The 21,920-nt window shown below is 37.5% G+C and overlaps 1 protein-coding gene across 3 annotated transcripts in view; it reads right to left on the bottom strand.

Moving 5' to 3' along the window:
- HECW2 (HECT, C2 and WW domain containing E3 ubiquitin protein ligase 2) overlaps positions 1-21,920 on the bottom strand; it is a 414,063-nt gene that overhangs the window by 47,543 nt on the left and 344,600 nt on the right. For all 3 annotated transcript variants that reach the window (XM_067741145.1, XM_067741144.1, XM_067741146.1), the window contains 2 exons: positions 14,220-14,303; positions 7,234-7,343 (listed from right to left, as the gene is read on the bottom strand). In XM_067741145.1, the coding sequence (XP_067597246.1) occupies positions 7,234-7,343; positions 14,220-14,303 (194 nt within the window). The remainder of the gene's footprint in view (positions 1-7,233; positions 7,344-14,219; positions 14,304-21,920) is intronic.

Raw genomic sequence — 21,920 nt, 5'->3', positions numbered from 1 at the left:
ATACCTTGCAGACACTTGAAAATATAGTACTGGAGTTCCAGTGAGAGATCCGGGCCACACTTGTGGACTAAACAAGTTAGTGTATGTGTGGTGTGGCACTTCGCGCAGTGCCGGCTGCATAAGCAGCCCCATGTAAACGTTAGCTGTTATTGCTATTATCTGCATAGTTGTGAATACTGAACACATGGGGAAATGTACTGAGGTCGGGGAATGGAATTTAATAAAATGGGCTATTGATGAATAATATGTCCAGAGTTCTGTTGGCACAGTTATGAATCTTTTACCCAAAGAGCTAAGAGCTATGCCATAAAGGAAACAAATAAACTTGACCTTAAAAGGTCTGGGATGCAGAAGACTCCTAGGCAGTGGTTCTCAATCTTGACTGCACATTAGAATCACTTAGGGAGCTTTTAAAAATCCCAATGTTCAGGCCACAGCCAGGACATATGACATCAGAATCAGTGGGGGTGACACCCAGACATTAGTGTGTCATGCAGCTCTCCAGATGATTCCAACGTGCAGCCAAGTCTGAGAACCATTATCTCCCACAAGAAGGTCAAAGGTAACCAATGAAACACCTGGGCATCATCCAGGGACCAACACAGGGGGAATACTTCCCATGTATTTGAAAGGTATCATCTGCAACATGAAGGACCATGATCTGCATGGACTCTGGGCTCCTCTCTTGGATGGCTGAGGGACAGAGCCATGCAGCACAAGTCCAGTTAGAGTGGCAGAATAAAGCTTTTGTTGCTGCAGTCTGAGTAACTGCAGACTACTAAACCCAGACAGCTCAGCAAGCAGCCATAATGAATCAGCTTTCAAGAGCGCGATCATTGATAGGGAAGAGGAAAAACAGGAACAAAAAACCGAAAATCTTTCAGGACTCAAAAGAAACCCGATTCTTTAAGAGTTGATGACTTTTGAAAAACAGCACATATACTATTGCTATATAATTTGAGATGCTTAAAAGGATGTGGCAAATGCCATAACGCATTCCATCAATATCAATACAGACACTTAATAAAAATTAGCTCTGACTCCTTTTAAGCTCTAGGTAAAGGAATTCAATTATGGAGGCTCTGGAGACAGAAACTGTTAAATGCAAAAATCCTTTTGCCAATAGTTCTATGATGAAAAAATCATTTACACATTACATCATGATTTAAAAATTACAATAAATTATGCTGTTGGCCCTTGTCAAATTCTTAATGCAAGTCAGGTGCAACTGCCAAGAAAGTCCAGGGCAGAAACAATATTACTTCCACTTTGGAAATAAAACATGATCTTGGAGACTGAGCTCACAGAACTAAGAGCCATAACTGTAAGTGAAGTTCTAGAATAGAATTCTCTTATAGAGAGGGTAATGGCATAGTCTATATGGTCTTAAGAAAGGAAGTCAGATACGAAAAGGTCAATGTTACATATAGGAAGTGATCAAATGAAAGGCTGGCTTTATGGATAGTCAGTATTATGTTAATTATTTATGGGAAAGAATTTCAGTAACAGATATTAGACTTTTTAAAAATCATTGCTAGGCAGGCCTAAAGTACTTCCATATAGTGTTACGCAATTTCCACATACTGTTAAAAAACTGCACAATCACATACAAACTAAAGAATTCTACCAGGCAAAGGATTTCTTTTCTAGGTGATACTAGAAAAACCTTGGCATCAAACAGCTAAGAAGTCTGGGCCTTTTTTGATGCTGGGTGTGCCACCCAGAACCCAGAATGCTCTGATGACTTGCTCTTGGTCTGCAGTGGAGGGGGATGAAGCCCAGCCTAATTCAGCATGGTTCCAGGCCTATGTACTGGGATGGCTCAGAAGAGAATTTCTTTTCTGTTCACTTTCTAAAACAGATAAACTCTATGACATTTTTTTTTTTTTTTTTTGCGGTACGCGGGCCTCTCACTGTTGTGGCCTCTCCCATTGCGGAGCAACAGGCTCCGGATGCGTAGGCTCAGCGGCCATGGCTCACGGGCCCAGCCGCTCCGCGGCATGTGGGATCTTCCCGGACCGGGGCACGAACCCGTGTCCCCTGCATCGGCAGGCGGACTCTCAACCACTGCGCCACCAGGGAAGCCCTCTATGACATTTTTAAAACAATAATTCCCTGTTAGTGAATGAGAACAAATTATGAAGCATTATAATAATTTCTGGAAAACTCTATCTTATGGAACATAGATCAACAATGGAAATTAAGAAAAAAACCAAACAAACAAACACACAAACAAAACCTCAAAAAATAGCTGGCACAAAGCACAAGCAAGGAAGTCCTGGCATTTTTGCTTTATTCTCTAAGAGTAATAAAAGGCCCTCAGGTCATTGTTTTGACCTTGTTGATGCTTCCATTTACCTACCATTTATTTATTTGATAATCTGATTTTTCAAATGTTGGCAAATTAAAAGCAATTTATTAAAAGGGGAAAGCTTGAGGGCATGCCAGTGACAGGCATCTTCTGAGAGCGTTAGGGGTGGGAAGCAAGGGAGAGTAACAGCAACAAAAAACACAAAAATAAAAATACCTGTATATTGTGACAGAGATAGTATTTGGTTTTCCTCCAGTCTCTGGAATCATAACTCCCCCATCCCCACCTACCCAGAAAGCATCCTTCATTTGTACTGTTTGGTTCCTAGATCATCTCTGTGGGGCTTAGCAAAGAGAAGGGATAGAACACTTTTTCTAACAACAAGTATAAAGCTGCTTCAGAGACTGTGGGAAAGGGGAGGGATGGAAGAGGGAGAAGGGAGGGTGGGAGGAAGTCAAAGAAGGAGGAAGGGAGAAGAGGGAGAGAGAGACGCTGAGAGAGAGAGAAAGGGAGGGAGAGAGGGAGGGAGAGATGGAGGGCGAGAGAAAGTGAGGAGGAAAGGAAGGGGGAGAGGAGGGGAGGGGAAGGAAGAGAGAATATTTGTGAAAAGGGCCGATGAGATAAGCAGCAGCTGGGATACTAAGACTTTGGAGGAAGAGAGGGGAAAAGAAAGTCCTTAAGGAGGTGCACTGTGTGTTGAGAGAAACAACTGCCCTGAAGACAGCCTTCAGTAAAGACCCACACAGCTCTTCAGTGCTCTCTGGTCTGTTTTACTTCTCTTGAGTGTGATCTGGTGCTCTACTGGCTTCCAGAGTGTCCAGTTCTAGTCAAGTTATAACAGCTCTGTATGCTGATCCCCCCGAACCGTGAAATATCCTCAAGGCACTGTGTCTAGGGAAGCAGGGAGAAGTATAATGTATTTATGAAAGAGTCTCAGCAAATGGTGGGTTAAACAAATTCTCAGATGACTAATGTCACAGCTTTGGTCACGTGGAAAATTCACATAAGTAAGCACGTCTCCAACAATATTAGATAAATTAGGTGTTCTTGCATTTCAATTCCTAGAAATGTACAGCTACAAAAAGTCCTTAAATAAAATTCTGGATCCTATATTTGGCATAATAAACCATATGGTAATTGGAAAGATCTTTTCCTTCTGGCATAGCTAAGGTTGGGACTGGCATTATAATGGTCCTAGAAAAACAAACCTTCACATTCCAAAATTTTGACAAATTTTAGGTGAGCACTCTAACAGCTGCAAAAAGCAGCGAGTCCAAGTTTCCAAAGCCCCTCTCTCTCCTGCACTTGAAAAGACATGTAAATGGGCTTGGAACGGGGAAAAGTATGGAAAGTTTAGCAGGTTCCTGGGTGTTCTGAAAGAAGATCATTAAAATTTATGATTGTCGTAATTTTTCCAATATTATTCTCATACCACTAAAAGGGATGAAATTCTAGTCACAAGAAGGAGGATCAGACAACTTGAAAAAATCTGTTAGAAATGTTTTCATAAGAACTTTAGGAGTACTGGTAGAAGAGGCTATTTTACTCAAAGAAACAGAAGATTCCTCCACAGGGTAAATAAGGCTAGTCCTGCCCTTGTTTCATGTGGAATTAGTTATAGTTACTTCCATTGATATCAGGCAGTACATCCCGATTTCAAGATCAAATAAAGTCCACTGAAATAGAGTAGGCCAAAAATATGGAGATGATTCTTCCTGAAAATTAAAACCACCACAAACACTGCTAGCAATTTAAATATATTTGGGTTAGACATGTCTTTGGAAAACGTTTAACTCTCAATCTGCTTCCAGAATGCATTTATTACCACCATGGGTTACTTATGTACATTTGTGATGCTACATGAAAAGAAGAAACTTAGTCACCATTTAGAATGTTCACAGAGTCTCAAGTCCAGCCTGTCACCGAGAGCACGTGCCTTTGCAGGGCTCAGAAGGGAAAGAATCCGGTGATCTACTTTTTCTCTAGGAGGAGGGGCCCCAGAAAAGGTCTGGAAAAGAGAGCTTTGACTGGGATGAGCAATACTCCAAGAGCTTCATTCCTTTAGCCAGAAAGCTGAAGGGACAACCCATTTCAACCCCCTCGTAGGTTCTAGCTAAGATTAAGGCCAGTCAGAATGATTAAATATCTAGGCAGTCAGTTCTGCAAACATGATATAGATTTATATGTATCAATTATTAGTAGTTCAAATATTGACAAATTAGACTTCTCAGATTTCCAGAAAGAGAGAAAAAGGGATAAACTAACATTTATTGGATGCTTGACATGTTTTAGGCACCAGGTGAGGCATTCTCCTCCAAATAACCATGGGAGGTGATTACTATCATTCCCATTTTAAGGAGAAAGAAATTCAAATTCAGGAAAGGAAGTAAACTGCCCAAAGTCACACACAGTTGGTAAATGACCGAGGCCAGCTGTGAATTCCATTAATTTTTCCCCTACACCTTTACACTTACCCATAGAGCCATATACTTATTTTCTTTTCATCCTGTATCATCAAAATAAGTGTCCCTACTTTGTTCCAAAGTTGACCTGTGCTTTGCCTCCAGTGTCCTGCCTTCCCACGGGCCTGTGCTGTGCTGACTGCTGCTTCTTCGCCCCATTCAACAAACCACTTTCCTTCCACCCACATTATCTGACCTCCGCACACACATGCTCAACTTCCCCATCCTAAAATCCCTTCCTTAATTCCTCTTCTCCTTCTAAGTACTGCCTTATTTTGCTTCACTTCCATATTTCATGAAGAGAGTATTTTTCATGCCTGTTTTCTACTTTACATCTTCTAGCATCCTGTAACTGGTAACATTCCAGTTCATGACCTATTAATTCATAGAAACTGCTTTGCCAAAGGCCACATATAACTTCATGATTTTCAAATCTAATGGCCTCTTCTTAGGCCTCATCCTTCTTGACTCCTTTGAACACCTGGCCCTGTTGGCCACTCCTTCTTTCTTGAAACATGGCTTCCCCGAAAAGACTTTCCTAATTCTCTTCCAAAATCCACTGGCTCTCTCACTTTCACTTGCACCCTCAGCCCCTCCCTTAAATATTGGAGTTGCTCATGTCACCATCCCCTATTTTCTCTTCTTTTCACTGACCTGTCCTCCCTACTTCCTCTGTCTACCCAATGGGCTTCAACTGCCGCCAGCACGTCTGTATTCCCAGCTGCTAACCTCCCCTGAGCTCCAAGACTCTGTTTCCAGTTGTCTTTGGGTTTCCGTCTCCAGTTGGATGGCCCAAAGATTCTTCAACAAAACATGTCTCAAACCAGCCTTTCACCTCTCCCCTCCAGTCTAACCTTTTTCCTTTCTTGGTAGATGGTGTTACCATCTGTCTAGCAGTCTATGTGGTGAGAACCTTAGAATTTGCCTTGACTCTTCCCTACTTGGACTTAAAGTTCTAGAATCTCTACATCCAACATAGCCTTTTCTCTATCACTGTTAGTCCAGGCCTTATCATGTCACCTGGGTTAATGCAACAGCCTCCCAGATGGTTTCTCTAACTTTAGTCTCTCGTCTTCTAATACATCCTCCACATGGCCACCAAACTGAACTTTATAAAACAGGATATTCCTGTTTGTAAATTTTCAGTGGCTCCACATGGAGTACAAAGTAACACTTCAGTGGCCAACCAACTCTAGCTTATCTTTCCAACCTGCGCTTTGAGAACTTGCCTTTACTTGTATCTATTAATTTGTCCTAAACTACTTTCATGCTTCTGTGGCTTAGCTCATGCTACTCCTTAGAATGTCCTCGTTCCTTTGGTCCACCTGGTAAAATCCTATTCATCATTCTTCAAGGCTTCCCTTTATACCTTTCCCCAAACACCCCACCCCCATCTTGAATGAAGAATTGTTCCCACACATTTCTTCATTATAGGACTAAACACAGAGCTTTTGGAGTCACTTGTTGACTTACTGCCTCACCGTGAATTTTCAAAGGCAGAGACTGTATTATTCATCTTTGTAGAACCAGGGTCTAATTCAGGGCTTGGATCATAGCTGGATGCTCAATAAATCTCTATTAAATGAACAAATTAATAGACCTTTTTCTGTTTGCAGTATTCAGTTAGGCTGTAGCTTCACTATGATACCAATATATGAAAACAGGTGTTATATATCAGAGAACACATAGCAGCTTTTAGTGACACATACGGAGTTTGGATTTCTATTAAAATAGTTTTAAATTCTGATAACTGCTACAGTGTGAACTATATATGGCTTATAATAAGGATAAATAGAGCTGATGTTCTGTCAACATCATGACTACTTTCCTTAAAAAATAACTCATTTGCTAAGCTGCATTATCTACTATTTATTCATTCCTCCATTCATTCCTCCATTCACACCATACCCCTTTCAAAAAGAATTTAAACTTAAAATTTTTAGTTAATTTCATCTATCAGCATGTTCTACCTGCCCATGTATCTCTGGTCTTCCTATCTAATGCAGTTAGTAACTACTGAAGGGAAAAAAATTATCCAAGACCATTAAACTCACTAATTCTAATTCTATAATATTTCTTGAAAATAGATTTCTCTTTATTATTCATTGAATCAATCTCCTAACTACAACTTTTTAAATCCAAAGAGCTAACATAGCATTTTGTGCCCTAATATTTTCCAAGATATATTAGGCACTACATAACATAATGAAAAGTAAATTCTACATCTGAGTATTTCATGCTGCTGACATTTATCCTATTTTGGAATGTCATTATTTTCCTGTCAAAATAAATCCCCATGGAAACAAGCCAGTTTTAAGAGACAGGAAGTACCACAGAATATGTACCTGTGCTAACAGTACAGATGTACCCAAAGTGTTCCCTTACTGTCCTTTATGAGGACAGAACATGTGACTTCAGGGCTCACTCCTCAGAGAAATTGCATGCAGCCGGTGGACTCACCTGGTGAGTTCTGGGGAGAGGACACAGGAGAGCCACGTGGGGACTGACAGTAGCTGGGATGGAGTAAGGCATGTGGAGGCACATATGACATTATCTCTTCTTCAAATAAACTGGGGAAAGACAAGAAATAAAATGCATACTTTAGCCAAAGAGGTGGGTAAATGCCTTGTTTCCGCAATGAGTAAGTCGATCTCTCGCTCTGACCAATTCCATCTGAGGTCCACTTCACGTCCTAAAGAAAGCACCTGTCCCCCTTCTCCTGCAGGTAATTAGTGGGACAAAAACGGGTGGCTCTTGCATCTTTTGTGAAACCTGTGGTTATTTGCCTGTTTTCCTACCAACTTTGGACAGCATGATCTCTATTTTGTTACTTTTTTTTTTTTTTTTTTTTGCGGTATGCGGGCCTCTCACTGTTGTGGCCTCTCCCGTTGCGGAGCACAGGCTCCGGACGTGCAGGCCCAGTGGCCATGGCCCATGGGCCCAGCCGCTCCGTGGCATGTGGGATCTTCTCGGACCGGGGCACGAACCTGCGTCCCCTGCATTGGCAGGCAGATTCTCAACCACTGCGCCACCAGGGAAGCCCCTCTATTTTGTTACTTTAAATGAGTTTGAGTTTGCACGTTCACCTGAAAATAGCCTGGGTTTTTACGTCTAGGAATATGAGTCAAACACAAGAGACAATGTTTATGGAAGACCCATAGTAAATACACAAAGTATGTTCATACCTTCATTCTAAGACACATACAACATGATCTCAGCCTTCAAAGAGCTCGGGATTTCATTGGAGAATTAAAAGCAAAAGAAAACAAAACACCTCTTAAATAATTACAACTGCTAAATAATAAGCTTCCTCATTTAGTCTGGCTTTATAATGTTTTTCAGATGTGAGGATTTTGATGTTATTCAACCTAGTGTCTTCTTTCTCCTCCATACTGAAATTTCTGTTTCTAATACTCTCCTAAAAGATAGTAACCAGGGATCTGAGATCTTGGAATCCTAGACTTTTCATTAACTGTTATGATAAAGAAATGTACTACTGATTATCAAATATACAAACACTTGACAAATAGAATCAACAATATAAGTAAGAGTACTTGTGTTTTTTAAATTAAGAGTAGAAGTAGCTTTCCCTCAACTTTGGTCACATCTAGAAACCTGCTACTTGTTTTCAAAAAACATTGAGAAAAAGTGCCAACAGTTTAGTCTTGCGAAGATTTAAGGAAAGAACTCCTCAGGGTTATAGCACTGGTTTTCCACTGAGGCTATTTTGCTCTTCCCCACACTCTATGGGGACATCGTACAATGTCTGAGGATGTTTTTGGTTGTCGTAACTGGGAGAGGGGGTGCTTTCGGCATCTAATGGGTAGAGGCCAGGATGCTGATAAACATCTTACAATGCACAGAATAGCCCCCTGCAACAAAGACATATCCAGCCCAAAATGTCAATACTTTTAAGGCTCAGGGACCCTGGGTTACAGCAATGCAATAACAACTTGATAATTCTTTCTCTGGTTCTTCATTCACCTGCACATGTCTGCTAAACCACTATCACAAAAACATTTTTAGACACCATAGTTTTTTAAGCCATATTTCCACTTTTAAACTATAAAAGTCAAAAGATTTAGAAACAGAAGCAATAAGTAATTGTACTTGTAATATCAAATTAAGCCCCGAAACAGTCAATTCTCTTTCTCAATAAATCAATAACCATTGAAATAATGTGAACTTTAAGTTGATTGCTAAGGAAAAATGCCATATAAACAGTTGATACCATAAAGGTCTAGAAATTCATAGCTAAATTAATTGAAAAGTAGGAATTAGCACCCTCTCCTCAAACATCTATACCTGTGTCCTTTGCTCCATGACACTTACTTCCTTTAAATACAACCAATATGCAGAAATCGTTCTTATCGAGAGAAATTTTTTTACTTGAAAAATTTAATATAGGAGAGATAGCGAATAACATAAAAACACTCAGTACATATCATCCAGGATTAGTACATGTTAACCCTATTACTTTTGCTTCAAACACACATGCATACTTAGGGATGTCTATATATCTATATATAGATGTATCTATATATCTGTGTGTATGCATGTTATGTATATGAAGTCCCTTTTGAGTGCCTCTATCATGACTTTAACATATCCTTCCATAGTCTGATATTTTGCAACATATGTACAGACGAACAATATACAGTTTTGCCTTATGCGCTGCTAAAAAATTATTTAAATACTTTATAAGTATACTGAATTATTGAACATTTTTTATTCAACAATATATTTCTGGTATCTGTCTGTGTTGATATATAAGGGTCTAATTTACTACTTTTACTTGCTATGTAGTATTCCATTCTATTAATGTATTAGTTTATTTATCCATACCTTTCTTGACAAATATTGACTTTTTTCCCCACTGTATGCTTTTATCAATAATGGTGCAATGGATATCCTGTATGTATCACCTTGTATACATGTAATACAGTTTCTTAGTGTAAATATGGTATATATCTAAAAGCAGAGTTGCTCAGTCATAGTGTGTATGTCTTTTTTTTTTAATAGATCTTTATTGGAGTATAATTGCTTCACAATACTGTTAGTTTCTGTTGTACAACAAAGTGAATCAGTCATATGCATACATATATCCCCATATCCGCTCCCTCTTGAGCCTCCCTCCCACCCTCCTAATCCCACGTCTCTATGTCATCGCAAAGCACTGAGCTGATCTCCCTGTGCTATGTTGCTGCTTCCCACTAGTTAACTGTTTTACATTTGGTAGATGTTGATGCTATTCTCACTTCGCCCCAGCTTCCCCCTCCCTTACCGTGTCCTTAAGTCCATTCTCTACGTCTACGTCTTTATTCCTGCCCTGCCACTAGGTTCATCAGTACCTTTTTTTTTTTTTAGATTCCATATATATATATATATATATATATATATATATATATATATATATTAGCATATGGCATTTGTTTTTCTCCTTCTGACTTATTTCACTCTGTATGACAGACTCTATGTCCATACACCTCACTGCAAATAACTCAGTTTCGTTTCCTTTTATGGCTGAGTAATATTCTATTGTACATATGTGCCATATCTTCTTTATCCATTCATCTGTCGATGGACACTTAGGTTGCTTCCATGTCCTGCCTATTGTAAACAGTGCTGCAACACTGTGCAACACAGTGCTGAACACTGTGGTACATGTCTCTTTTTGAATTATGGTTTTCTCAGGGTATATGCCCAGTAGTGGGATTGCTGGGTCATATGTTAGTGCTATTTTTAGTTTTTTAAGGAATCTCCGTACTGTTCTCCATAGTGGCTGTTATCAATTTACATTCCACCAACAGTGCAGGAGGGTTCCTTTTTCACCACACCCTCTCCAGCATTTATTGTTTGTAGATTTTTTGATAATGGCCATTCTAACTGGTGTGAGGTGATAGCTCATTGTAGTTCTGATTTGTATTTCTCTAATAATTAGTGATGCTGAGCATCTTTTCATATGCCTCTTGGCCATCTGTATGTCTTCTTTGGTGAAATGTCTATTTAGATCTTCTGCCCAATTTTTAATTGAATTGTTTGTTCTTCTAATATTGAGCTCCGTGATAGCTAAAAGCAGCGTTGCTCACTCATAGTGTATATGTCTTTTTAACTGTACAAGATATTGTCAAATTGTCCTCCAAAGAGGTTGTAGAAATTGCAATCCATTGAGTCCAGAAAACATGGAGTTCCTACTTCTCACTTGGTATTACCAGACTTCTTGATTTTTTCAAATTTAGTAGTATGAAATAGTATCTCATTATTTGAAATTGAATTTTATGATTACTAGCATCTTTCCATGAGTTTATTGGCTATTCATGCTTCAATTCCTTTGAAATGCCTTTTTATATTCTTTTTTTTCTTTAATTTCTTTATTTTATTTATTTTTATTTTTGGCTGCATTGGGTCTTTGTTGCTGCATGCGGGCTTTCTCTAGTTGCGGTGAGCAGGGGCTACTCTTCGTGGCGGTGCGCGGGCTTCTCATTGCGGTCGCTTCTCTTGTTGCGGAGCACAGGCTCTAGGCACGTGTGCTTCAGTAGTTGTGGCGCGTGGGCTCAGCAGTTGTGGCTCAGAGGCTCTAGAGAGCAGGCTCAGTAGTTGTGGCGCATGGGCTTAGTTGCTCCGCGTCATGTGGGATCTTCCTTGACCAGGGCTCGAACCCATGTCCCCTGCATTGGCAGGCGGATTCTTAACCACTGCGCCACCAGGGAAGCCCCTTTTTATATTCTTTTTTTTTTTTTTTTTTTTTTTTTGGCGATACGCGGGCCTCTCACTGTTGTGGCTTCTCCCGTTGCGGAGCAACAGGCTCCGGACGCGCAGGCTCAGCGGCCATGGCTCACAGGCACAGCCGCTCCGCAGCATGTGGGATCCTCCCAGACCGGGGCACAAACCCGTGTCCCCTGCATCGGCAGGCGGACTCTCAACCACTGCACCACCAGGGAAGCCCCTTTTTTATATTCTTTATCCATTTTTCTTTTGGGTTATTTTCTTTCAAATTGATTTAAAGGCATGCTTTATGTATTCATGATATCTTTGTTTTATGTGTTGTGAATATATTCTTCTAGTTTGTTGCCTTCTTTATGCCTTTATATGTGGTGTCTTTCATTACATAAAACTAAGAATCCTAATGTAGCCAAATTTATCAATCATTTCCTATATAAGCTCTGTTAAAGGCACACTTCTTACATTAGTTGAGTTAGTGACAGAATACATGAAATAGAATAACAAATACAACCAAGTTATTTTAAAGTTCTTGAGTTTTGTAATAGCTATATTGGAAAATAACCTTACATGGGTTTATTTAAAAATGAATAATTTCCTAGAGCTATATCAGTTCTACATTGCAACTTGCTGATGATATTCAAGTCCATTTGTACCAGGAGTGACTTTCCTTTTTAAGAAATAGACAATGTATATAGGTAAAAATTAAATAAGATACAAGGATACAATGTACAGCACAGGAAATATAGCCAATATTTTTATAATAACTTTAAGTGGAGTATAATCTATAAAAACACTGAATCATTATGTTGTACACCTAAAATAAATATAGCATTGTAAATCAATTATACTTTAATAAAAATATTTTTATTAAAATGTAATTCACATACTACAAAATTCATCCAAGAAAATAAATATTTTTAAATACAAAAAAGAAAGAAATAGACAAAGTATAAAAACAGAAACAGAGACTCCATCTACATATCCAACAAGTCCACTGCCTGAGTTTATAGTTACTGATTCAAATGACTCAAACTCCAAAGTAAAATAAAAAATATAGAGCTGAGAATATCCCAAAATGTTTCAATAATCATTAAATATTATTTATTAAGCATGCACATGTAATATATTGTGTCACAGCATACAACTATTTATTTGCTCATCCAAATGAAGTAATAGTCTAGAATTAAATAACATCATTTGTCATTTGTATGTAATAATTATAAAGCTACTATATGTAAGTAAATTTCTCACACTTCTCCAAAGGCTCAACTTCAGAAAACATGCTTATTTTCCCAAAAGGGCAAAAATGTAGCCTTGCTCTTTATATATAAATCAGTTTTCAAATATTTTAAAATTCAACCACATAACATATAGAAATTCAGGCCAACTGTGGTGTTTAACAATGTACAAATATTATAAACTATACTGTAACTCAAAATATTTAGGACTATACCATCTAAGGATTATTTAACTAAGGACAGGTGAACAATAATCATGATTTCTGTTTTGCAATCATTTTTGTTTTTACTAATTCCAAAAGTAGAACTCTTTAAATAAAAAAACACAGACTTCTAGAATGAATCAAAAGAGTCCTATCCCAGCCAGAATTTTGTAATAAATGTTACTACTTTATCAACAACCAAACTACAGTAGAAACATCATACTCCATATTAATTGCCCAAGAGTCTTCATGAGTATCTAGCATGCTACATCCTGCTTTCAGAACTGCCAGAACACAACAAGTTGAGGGTCACCACCTGGGCTGAGAAGTGACGCCCAACCACCAATACATCTTGTTCAGGATAAAATGAAGTGAAATACCTATGGAAAGTGATTATATCCCTTTGAATTACGCTCCAACCACAGAGTAAAAGAAAATAACTTTTTGGCTTTAGTTTTACAAATATGGCAACTATCGAGCATGCAGTAGAAATGGTTAGAGTTAAGATTATCACGAATAATATGAATGAGACTATTAACACTTTGAGATAAATAAAACATTGCTGATATGGCCAAGCATGACTTCCCTTTAAGCCTATGGAGGCTATAGTAGTAGATGCCCCAGTCACTAGGTACAGCAAAGCATTATTTTACTCTGATCTCCTACATTTGAGAGATAATATCAAAAATGAAAAAGTCTCATGAAAACTTGCCATTCTAAGCTACTCTAAAGTTTAAAACTAAAGCTCACCTAACCGTCAGAAAAGAAAATATAATTGGTCAGTATTAGGAAGGTCTATCAAGTTGGCAGTGAGCACCAGTGACCAAATTTCAACTTTCTTATCTGATTTCCCACCTTAAATTCTCAAAACCATAAAGTAAATAGATAACGTCAAATCAGCAAACAGGGACAAAACACCTTTCGAGAAAAATTTTGGACGAAAATATAAATACAACCTCTCTTCTACTCTGATGAGGCAAGCCAGGTATAACCTCCTGCTCCATTCTGTGATGGGACATTCTACTCATCAGCCTCTACAGACTTGCCGTTCTCCAGTACCACACCTCCTTTGCCAGCAGGGTGAGAACAAAATCAAACTGATTCCAGTGATAAGAAATGAAATCTGAAATGAATTATCACTAAATCAGCATCTTATACCTTCAACATGAGTATTCCACGAGTCTTTAAGAATATAGGCTGCCAATATTGGCACGTTATTTTCTAAAATGCTCCACGATGCCTGACGATAGGAGACTTCCCACTTCAAGAAGCGGTTACGTACCTCAGCAACATAACAAGGTCGGCATCACTTGAAAGACGCACCAATCCTGGGGTCCCTTCAGTTCGGATAAATTGGATCTTCTCCCTATTCAAGCAAAGAAACAGCTCAAATATGTGTAGTAGACTTTTGGGACATAACTCAGTACTTTAGGCACCATTTTTTTTTTTAAACAATGGTCACAACATTTTGGGGGGGACTACTATATGGCAGCTACTGTGCCCTAGGAATACACATCCAAGAAAAACGTGGTCCTTGCCTTCAAGGAGGACCTCGCGAGCATGAACATCACCCAGTTCTAACACTGCCAAAAAAATTATTTTATCGCTTTCATCTTTTGCTGCCTAAATACTACTGTGGGTAGCAGCACCATCCAACCAATAAAACTCAGTTTCTGCTTTGAGTTAAAAGCCTTGTTGTGGGCTTGAATCTAAGCAAGTCTGGACCATTCAGGCTGACTCTCTCTTATTCCAAAAAGGGAGTGTGTAGGGATGTTCATTTATTTTCCTGAGGATATACCTCTATATTATGTGTAATGAGTACATCCCTACTTGGAAGCAGGTAGTATCTATAAATTATATAGTCAATATAAAAGCATATGGCCCTCTCAAATAACTGAAACCTAAACCATTTTCAGTTACTACAGTTGGTGAAATAGATTGTGTGTATACTTGTGCAAATGTACATATACATACACATATCAAACACAACGATGTGAGTTATCTGGACCATTATTTTATTATAGTTATATGTAATAACACAAGTTTTTGTTTGTTTGATAAGTCATCGTTTTGCTAGTTTCAATTCTTTGTATGAATATAAATTCAGTAAAACTTTTCCTGGTTGCTTCCCCTCATTTACGTCATGCCATTTCAAAGCACACCATATCAATTTTGATAAGATGAGGACAAAAATTAAGAACATGAACTATGGTACTGAAAGCATTACATTTGATAGGAACATAGGGGCCGACACAAGTATACAATTTTACTCTAAGTGCTAAAGACAATATATTCTGATTCCTGTATACTATGAAATAAAATATCAATCTCTGATGTAAGTATTTATTTAGATTTAGTTCTTTTCCACAGAGCATCTTGTTTTCCTATTTGATATTTACACAAAGCTCTAATGAATTTTATATTCCCAAATTTCAAATTCTAATTCAATTGCATGCAGGCTTGAAAGTAATGAGGTGAAAGGCAAGGTTTAATTCTTGAGATGAAAAATTCCCTAATGTACAGAAAAGTCAACTGATACGCTCTTAGCCACACAGCTTACTGGGAATGATAAACAGAGTTTAGTCCTAGGCTTCTTCTGCCTAGATCCATTTTACATAACCTGTTAGCATATGAGGCACCTAATCTTTGATATTACCAACTTTTCTTTTTGGTCCTTTATTACCAGTAGCAATATTACATGTTTTATATAATTTTTATATGATCTAACTTTATATTATGAAATTTTAAATTATAGCTATATTATATATTATATATGCTATATATAGTAGCTAGCTACTGGCAATATAGATACAGATATAGCTATACATATAGATGAATGGCAGACATATATATAAAGAAACTATTCAGAAGAGAACGTCCAGCCTCTCCTCTCTGCTTAAGGTTATTTCAGTCTGAAGTCTCAAATCAAGCAGAACATTTTTCCTCGAGTGTTACAATCATATGTCTGAAGCACATGACAGAAACCAAGGCCCATTATCTGGTAAATGGTTTTTTGATAAGAGATGTAGAAGTTAGTTTAAAGAAAGCTAAATTAGAGAAAAGTTATCTTGGAGAAAAAAATGAACTTGACCAAAGAAGTACTCTTATAAGGGTCAGTAACAATATGCTTTGATCTTGAAGAATCAAAAGCTGTCTCCAATAAATACACAGTTTATCTCCTTAGTCTATCACCACAATGAAAGAGGCAAACCGAACACAACGAGAAAAGAAATGGGCTGAGCACTCTCCTCCACTCCTTTAACTGGAACCACACAGAAGGGGTTGAGTGAGGAAAAAGATAGCATGCTCCGGACTGTGGCCTGTGTGTATCCTGTGATAGCCTGTGAATAAGGAACAGATCATAGCTTCCTGAGTCAGAAGGATGACAGGGTGAGGGAAGGAAAGGGAAAGACACCAGAGTAAACATGCCAATTGGGAAACTCTTCATCATTTTCCAGATATTACCTAATGAGGCAGTGAAGGCAACTGGTCTGATTCTTTGGGCCAGAACATACCAGAGGCAGGCTGAGACTAGTTCTCTATGGGCCCAGCTAATTTATCACAATGGCAAGTGATGGGTCATGTGCTTCTGGAACAAGACACTGGAGCATGTTATCTGATGTACATCACACCACTAAGGACTTTATTATATTAATATGCGTTCGTTCAGCAAACATTTTCTGAGTGCCTACTGTGTGCTGGGCATGGTACCACATACTGGGAATCCAACTGGGTGTAAGACACAGCCCCTTCTCAAAGAGTTCATGGTGCAGTGGAAGACAGACAGTCCATGGGCAATTCCAGTATGACATGAAAATATTTAAATTATTCCATTCACTTAACTGAGCTCTGTTTAGGCCTTATACCCACTCTTCTTCTAATAAGTCCTTCATAAAGTTATTTCACATAGAAACAAAGAAGGCATTGGTTTATTGACTGTCAAGAAAGCAGATCAAGGCTGAGGAAGAAAAAGAAGTCAGTAGCTATCCTCAGAAATGTCACCAATCTGTCCTGAAGGGGAAAAAACGGGAACTACTACTCCTCGGTTATCAGGTCCTTGCCCAATATTCTACAGGCCAGTATTTCTTTTCTTTTCTTTGTTTTCTTTTTTGCGGTACACGGGCCTCTCACTGTTGTGGCTTCTCCCGTTGTGGAGCACAGGCTCCGGGCACGCAGGCTCAGCGGCCATGGCTCATGGGCCCAGCCGCTCTGCGGGATGTGGGATCTTCCCGGACCGGGGCACGAACCCGTGTCCCCTGCATCGGCAGGCAGACTCTCAACCACTGCGCCACCAGGGAAGCCCCAGGCCAGTATTTCTTAAACTGGCATCATTGCCTACTAGAAATCTACAGACATAATCTTGAGTTCTGGGAGAATTTAAAAATGCTGTGTTTTCACTTTGATGATCAAAACTGCTAACATGAGGTAAGCTATTTTGGACAATATAGATGACATTCATGACTCAACATCACTGACTTCACCTCCCATGTTTGCATTTACAAAACACTTGTTGCCAAGTGATCAGAGGTGAACTTTCAGGGTGTTGATGAGCAGGGCCTTGATATTAAATATGGTAACAGTCCCTGTCTGCTCCTCACACACAATTCTTTCACCACTTAAAAAGACAAAACTTTTCTTTGGAAGTATTAATTTGCAAATTAAATGATCATGATGAAGTGAGACAAGGTAATGTATGTATAACTTGCCATAGGCTAAAGAGAAAACAAAATAAATGGACTTAAGAAGTGAATTATGCATTTATGTTAAATAAAGCAAAAAAGATGTTATGGTTTATTCTAAGAACAAAAGTTTTAACACAGTTTAGAAGTAGAAAAGTGGTGGCAGAATCATCACAGGGTACGTTTAATGACATATTTTTCTTCAGTATTGTACTTGGGGGTGCACCATTAAATGAACTGGCTCTTCACATAGATAAAAATAAGCTATTTGTTAAGAAAGAAAAGTGATGACCACAATAATGCCACAGATGCACGATATACCATTCGATGCAAAATCAAAAGAATGGAGTCATAACACAAGTGAAACCAAAAGCATAAATGTATCTTTCCACTGACACTGGTCTCAACATCGGTGATCTGGCTTCTGAAAAACAAAACCTTCTCACGATATCATTAATTCAAATGTTATTTTTTTAGTTTTTACGTAATTTATATTTCTTTTGGTTTTATAGCTTATAAAAGCTGTAAGGATAAGAAGTTTATGCATATTTTATATTTGCACACATTTAAGTTTCATTAAAATAAAAGTGGTTAAAATCACCATTGTAGATCTGCAATGCTTCTTTTCCTTTTAGGATGGAAAATAACAGATTTGGCTCCTAAAAAATTTCCATGAGTCCACCCAGTGTCTGAAATAAACATAACAAGTTTGAGAAACGTTGTTGATGATTCACATGACTCTGATTAGAGGGACATTTGAAAGTTACATTAATATATTTATTCAAGTTTATTTTCTAAATTTATAGAGTTAGAAGGAATCCGTGGCAGTCCTCTAATTTCTTTCTTTACTGCCTACACCGTAATGAAGAAATTCTATTCAATTTTAGTGGTTTATAATGAGAATTAAGATTACATTCAAATAACATTTTATCATTTGACCGTCTCTGCATGGGCATGTTTCTCACTGTGCCCTTTACAGCACATTCCAGCATTTCCTCCACCGCACGTTCTCACACGGCCACTCAGTTATAACTTCAGTTCCTTTTGAATTGTGAGATTCTGGAGGGCAAAAGCTCTTCCTCCTTTATCTTTGTGCCTCCAAGTACCTAGCACTATGCTGTGCAACAAGAAGTGCTCAGTAAAATCAAACCAGGCACATGATCAGTTAACCCCAAAACAGATTTGGCTCCTAACAAACTTCCCTGTGTCCAACTCAGTATTTGGAATAAACGTATATTTATAGCATTTTTTGTTGTGGTGGAGAAAAGAGAATCAGAAAGCTAACATTAGATTATTTACTAAAACAGAACCCACTGTAGGAAGCGCAAAGACAGGTAAAGGCAACCTCTTAATAAGAAAACACAGCTGTTATAACTAAGAGATTTATACAGATGCCAGACTGTAGTGTCTACTGTAGTAGACACAGTGACAACCTCAGGAAAACGTCGCTGGCTATTGCTGTCTCTCAGATGCCCATGGCCTTCAGGCCTTGGTAACCACTTCCTCAAATGCCTAGAATCACGCTAGAAGATCAACTCAAGCAGAAGATCATCTGAGGATAAGGAACATAGTCTCAAGACCGGAATTCCCGCAGAAAATATCCTCACTGAAACCAACCAACATTTTGGTGAAATTAAAGTAGGGCACGTGATCAAAAACAATCAGAAGCAGGAATGCCTCTAAACCACAACACTCTCTGGATTGTAGACTCTGCACACACATGGTTCCTGTAGATACAGTTTAGTAAACCTTCAAAAATATATATGTTGTTAAAAACTGCCTTAGGGCAATTTTAGAGAAATCCCCATGACTTCTCTGATGGTGTAACTTCAAGAAAATAAAATTAGTACCGATCATTCATATTTCTGATTACAGTCACAGGGCATGGTCTGACTTGAAGGGTAAGAGCCAGGCAGTAGAAAGGTCAACTTTTCTTTCTACTTCCCATTATACAGGTTAGGTTTGGAGATACAGGTTCATTATTATCTCTTGATTCTTATGGACGCACAGAAGTGACATCAATTCGCCATATATGTAGAGACAATATTTGTTGTAAATGGATATAAATCAACTTTGCGCTAAGAATTCAGAGAGTTACTTAACTCTCTCTCTGCTCGTTTCCTCATCTTGAAGTAAGTATAGTTATACTATCTGCCTCATAGGTTGGTGGAAAGGATTTAATGAACAAATGCAAATAAAATGTTTAGCACAGAACTATTATATAGTAGCATTCAACCATTTTAAGATATTGAGTATATTATAAGATATGCCTCATAATTAGTTATTACTTTTTCAGTGGACAGAATCATCTACTGAAAATAGAGCAAAATAAGATGTCTAGTCATAAACTCCTTTTTTTGTTTCTGTTGTTGGTAAGTTATTTTAACCATGCTATTTACCTTGGTTAATTCCACAAATATCTATTGAGTACTTCTATGACATGCAGTAGATAAGACTCTGACCTCTCCATAAAACTGAAATAATGCTGTGAGTACCAAAGAGATAATACATATGAAGGGTTTACAGTTCTCATAATTCAATGGATAATGGGAAACATTATTCTCAGTAAAGCAAAATTCTATGTAAAGCAAAACCATTTTGGACTCTAAAAAAGGAATTTAGTTATTATACAAAAAACCCCATGTGGTTATAAGACACCTTACCTAAGGCATTCTAACAGCTTGCACTGTAAGCCCATCATTATTCTGAAGAATTAGTATCTAGGGTATATTAGAATGCATAACTGGTGGTTTATATTTTCTTATGAATTATAATAATTTATTATGTATTTGATAACAAATGTTTTAACTGAAAATATATCCAGGAATTGAAACTATGTTATATATGAATATATTTTATTTTAAAATCAATATATATATATAAACAAAAGACCCCAATTGGTTATAATATAAGACATTAGAACGGATAAGTCAGTTAAAGAGCGTGTAAAGGGGTAGACAAGGATAAGGCAGTATTTTTTCAACAGTGATATAAAATGACAAGGTAAGGGAAAAAAGAACTTCAGGCACCCATTTTTGGAAAATAGTACTACAAAAACTAGTAGTTTTCTAGATTTGGCAGTTATTATTTAGAAAACTAAAAACAAAAAGTCCACCCACAACCGAAACAAAAACATAAAATACTTTGGGAAAACCTAGACAAGAAACATTCAGTTCTTAAATAAATAAATAAGAACATTTTATTGTAGGAGATGAAGGGGTTGAACACATGAAAAAAACTGTAGTTGTAGAATAAAAAATGGAAAACTAAATATTCTAATCATATCCAAAGTAATTTAAAAATTTTTTAAAAATCCCCATCAAAATCCCAATGTAATTTAAAAAGTTGAGAACATTATTCAGAATTTCATCTCAATACTCAAAATAATGCTATGTGCTAGAGAATTTTAGCCAAGTTTTCAAAATAAATCATTGTTATGCTATCATTTCCTGAGATCTAAAATAACATACTGGAATATACAAAGATATATAAGTTGTTGTATTTAAAAGATGGATTCTTTATAGATATGATTTTGTGTACTGGAAATGTAGTTACTTGCCCTTTGGGATAAATAGTTTTAGGTGCTATCATTAAGTCCCAAATATATTGCTATGAAATTGATTAATTTACCAAATATTTCTCAAACACCCACTTTATTCAACATAAGATGTGAGGTCCCATGAGGATTAAAAAGATGAGTAAGTTACATATCTTGACTTCATGTAGCTTGTACTTGACTTGGAATAAAGTGTGTAAGAAAACATATGGTAGAAAAATACGAGATGTTTTTAAACATTTTAAGCACAGATGGTAATATTATGCCATTTCTATTGTAAGCTATAAAATTCAGACACATAAGATACCTGATTTTTGGTATAATGGCACCCTGATGGGGCTGCAAGAATGTTTTCTGTAAAATGTGCCCTCAAGGAACAGAGAGTAAGGACTTATTCAATGGGATGTACCCATTTGCATGTAGGGCAATGTGCATGAAATAAGGAGATTTTAACTTTAGCCAAGTAAATTTTTCTGAAGACAGTTTCCATAACTATTTAAACCCACTGCAAAAGACGAAAAAGAAAAAAAAAATTACATTATTAACATAGAGGGGATGTGTATTTTGTTTGCTTTGTAAGAAATGCTTCTGATTTACTAATAACTTAGAAATTTAAATATAAATGTAAAAATCATACTTCATTGAAAACCATTTTGTGCTATCACAAATGGTAATGCATTCTGCATGACTTTATTATTCTCTTGAGTTTGGGAAAAGCATTGAGGCTGGAATCCATACTGATATTTTT

This window comes from Pseudorca crassidens, chromosome 6 (assembly GCF_039906515.1).
Source record: "Pseudorca crassidens isolate mPseCra1 chromosome 6, mPseCra1.hap1, whole genome shotgun sequence".
Lineage (NCBI taxonomy): Eukaryota > Metazoa > Chordata > Mammalia > Artiodactyla > Delphinidae > Pseudorca > Pseudorca crassidens.
The sequence above is the reverse complement of the archived record's forward strand: the minus strand, read 5'-3'. Positions and strand labels throughout refer to the sequence as shown.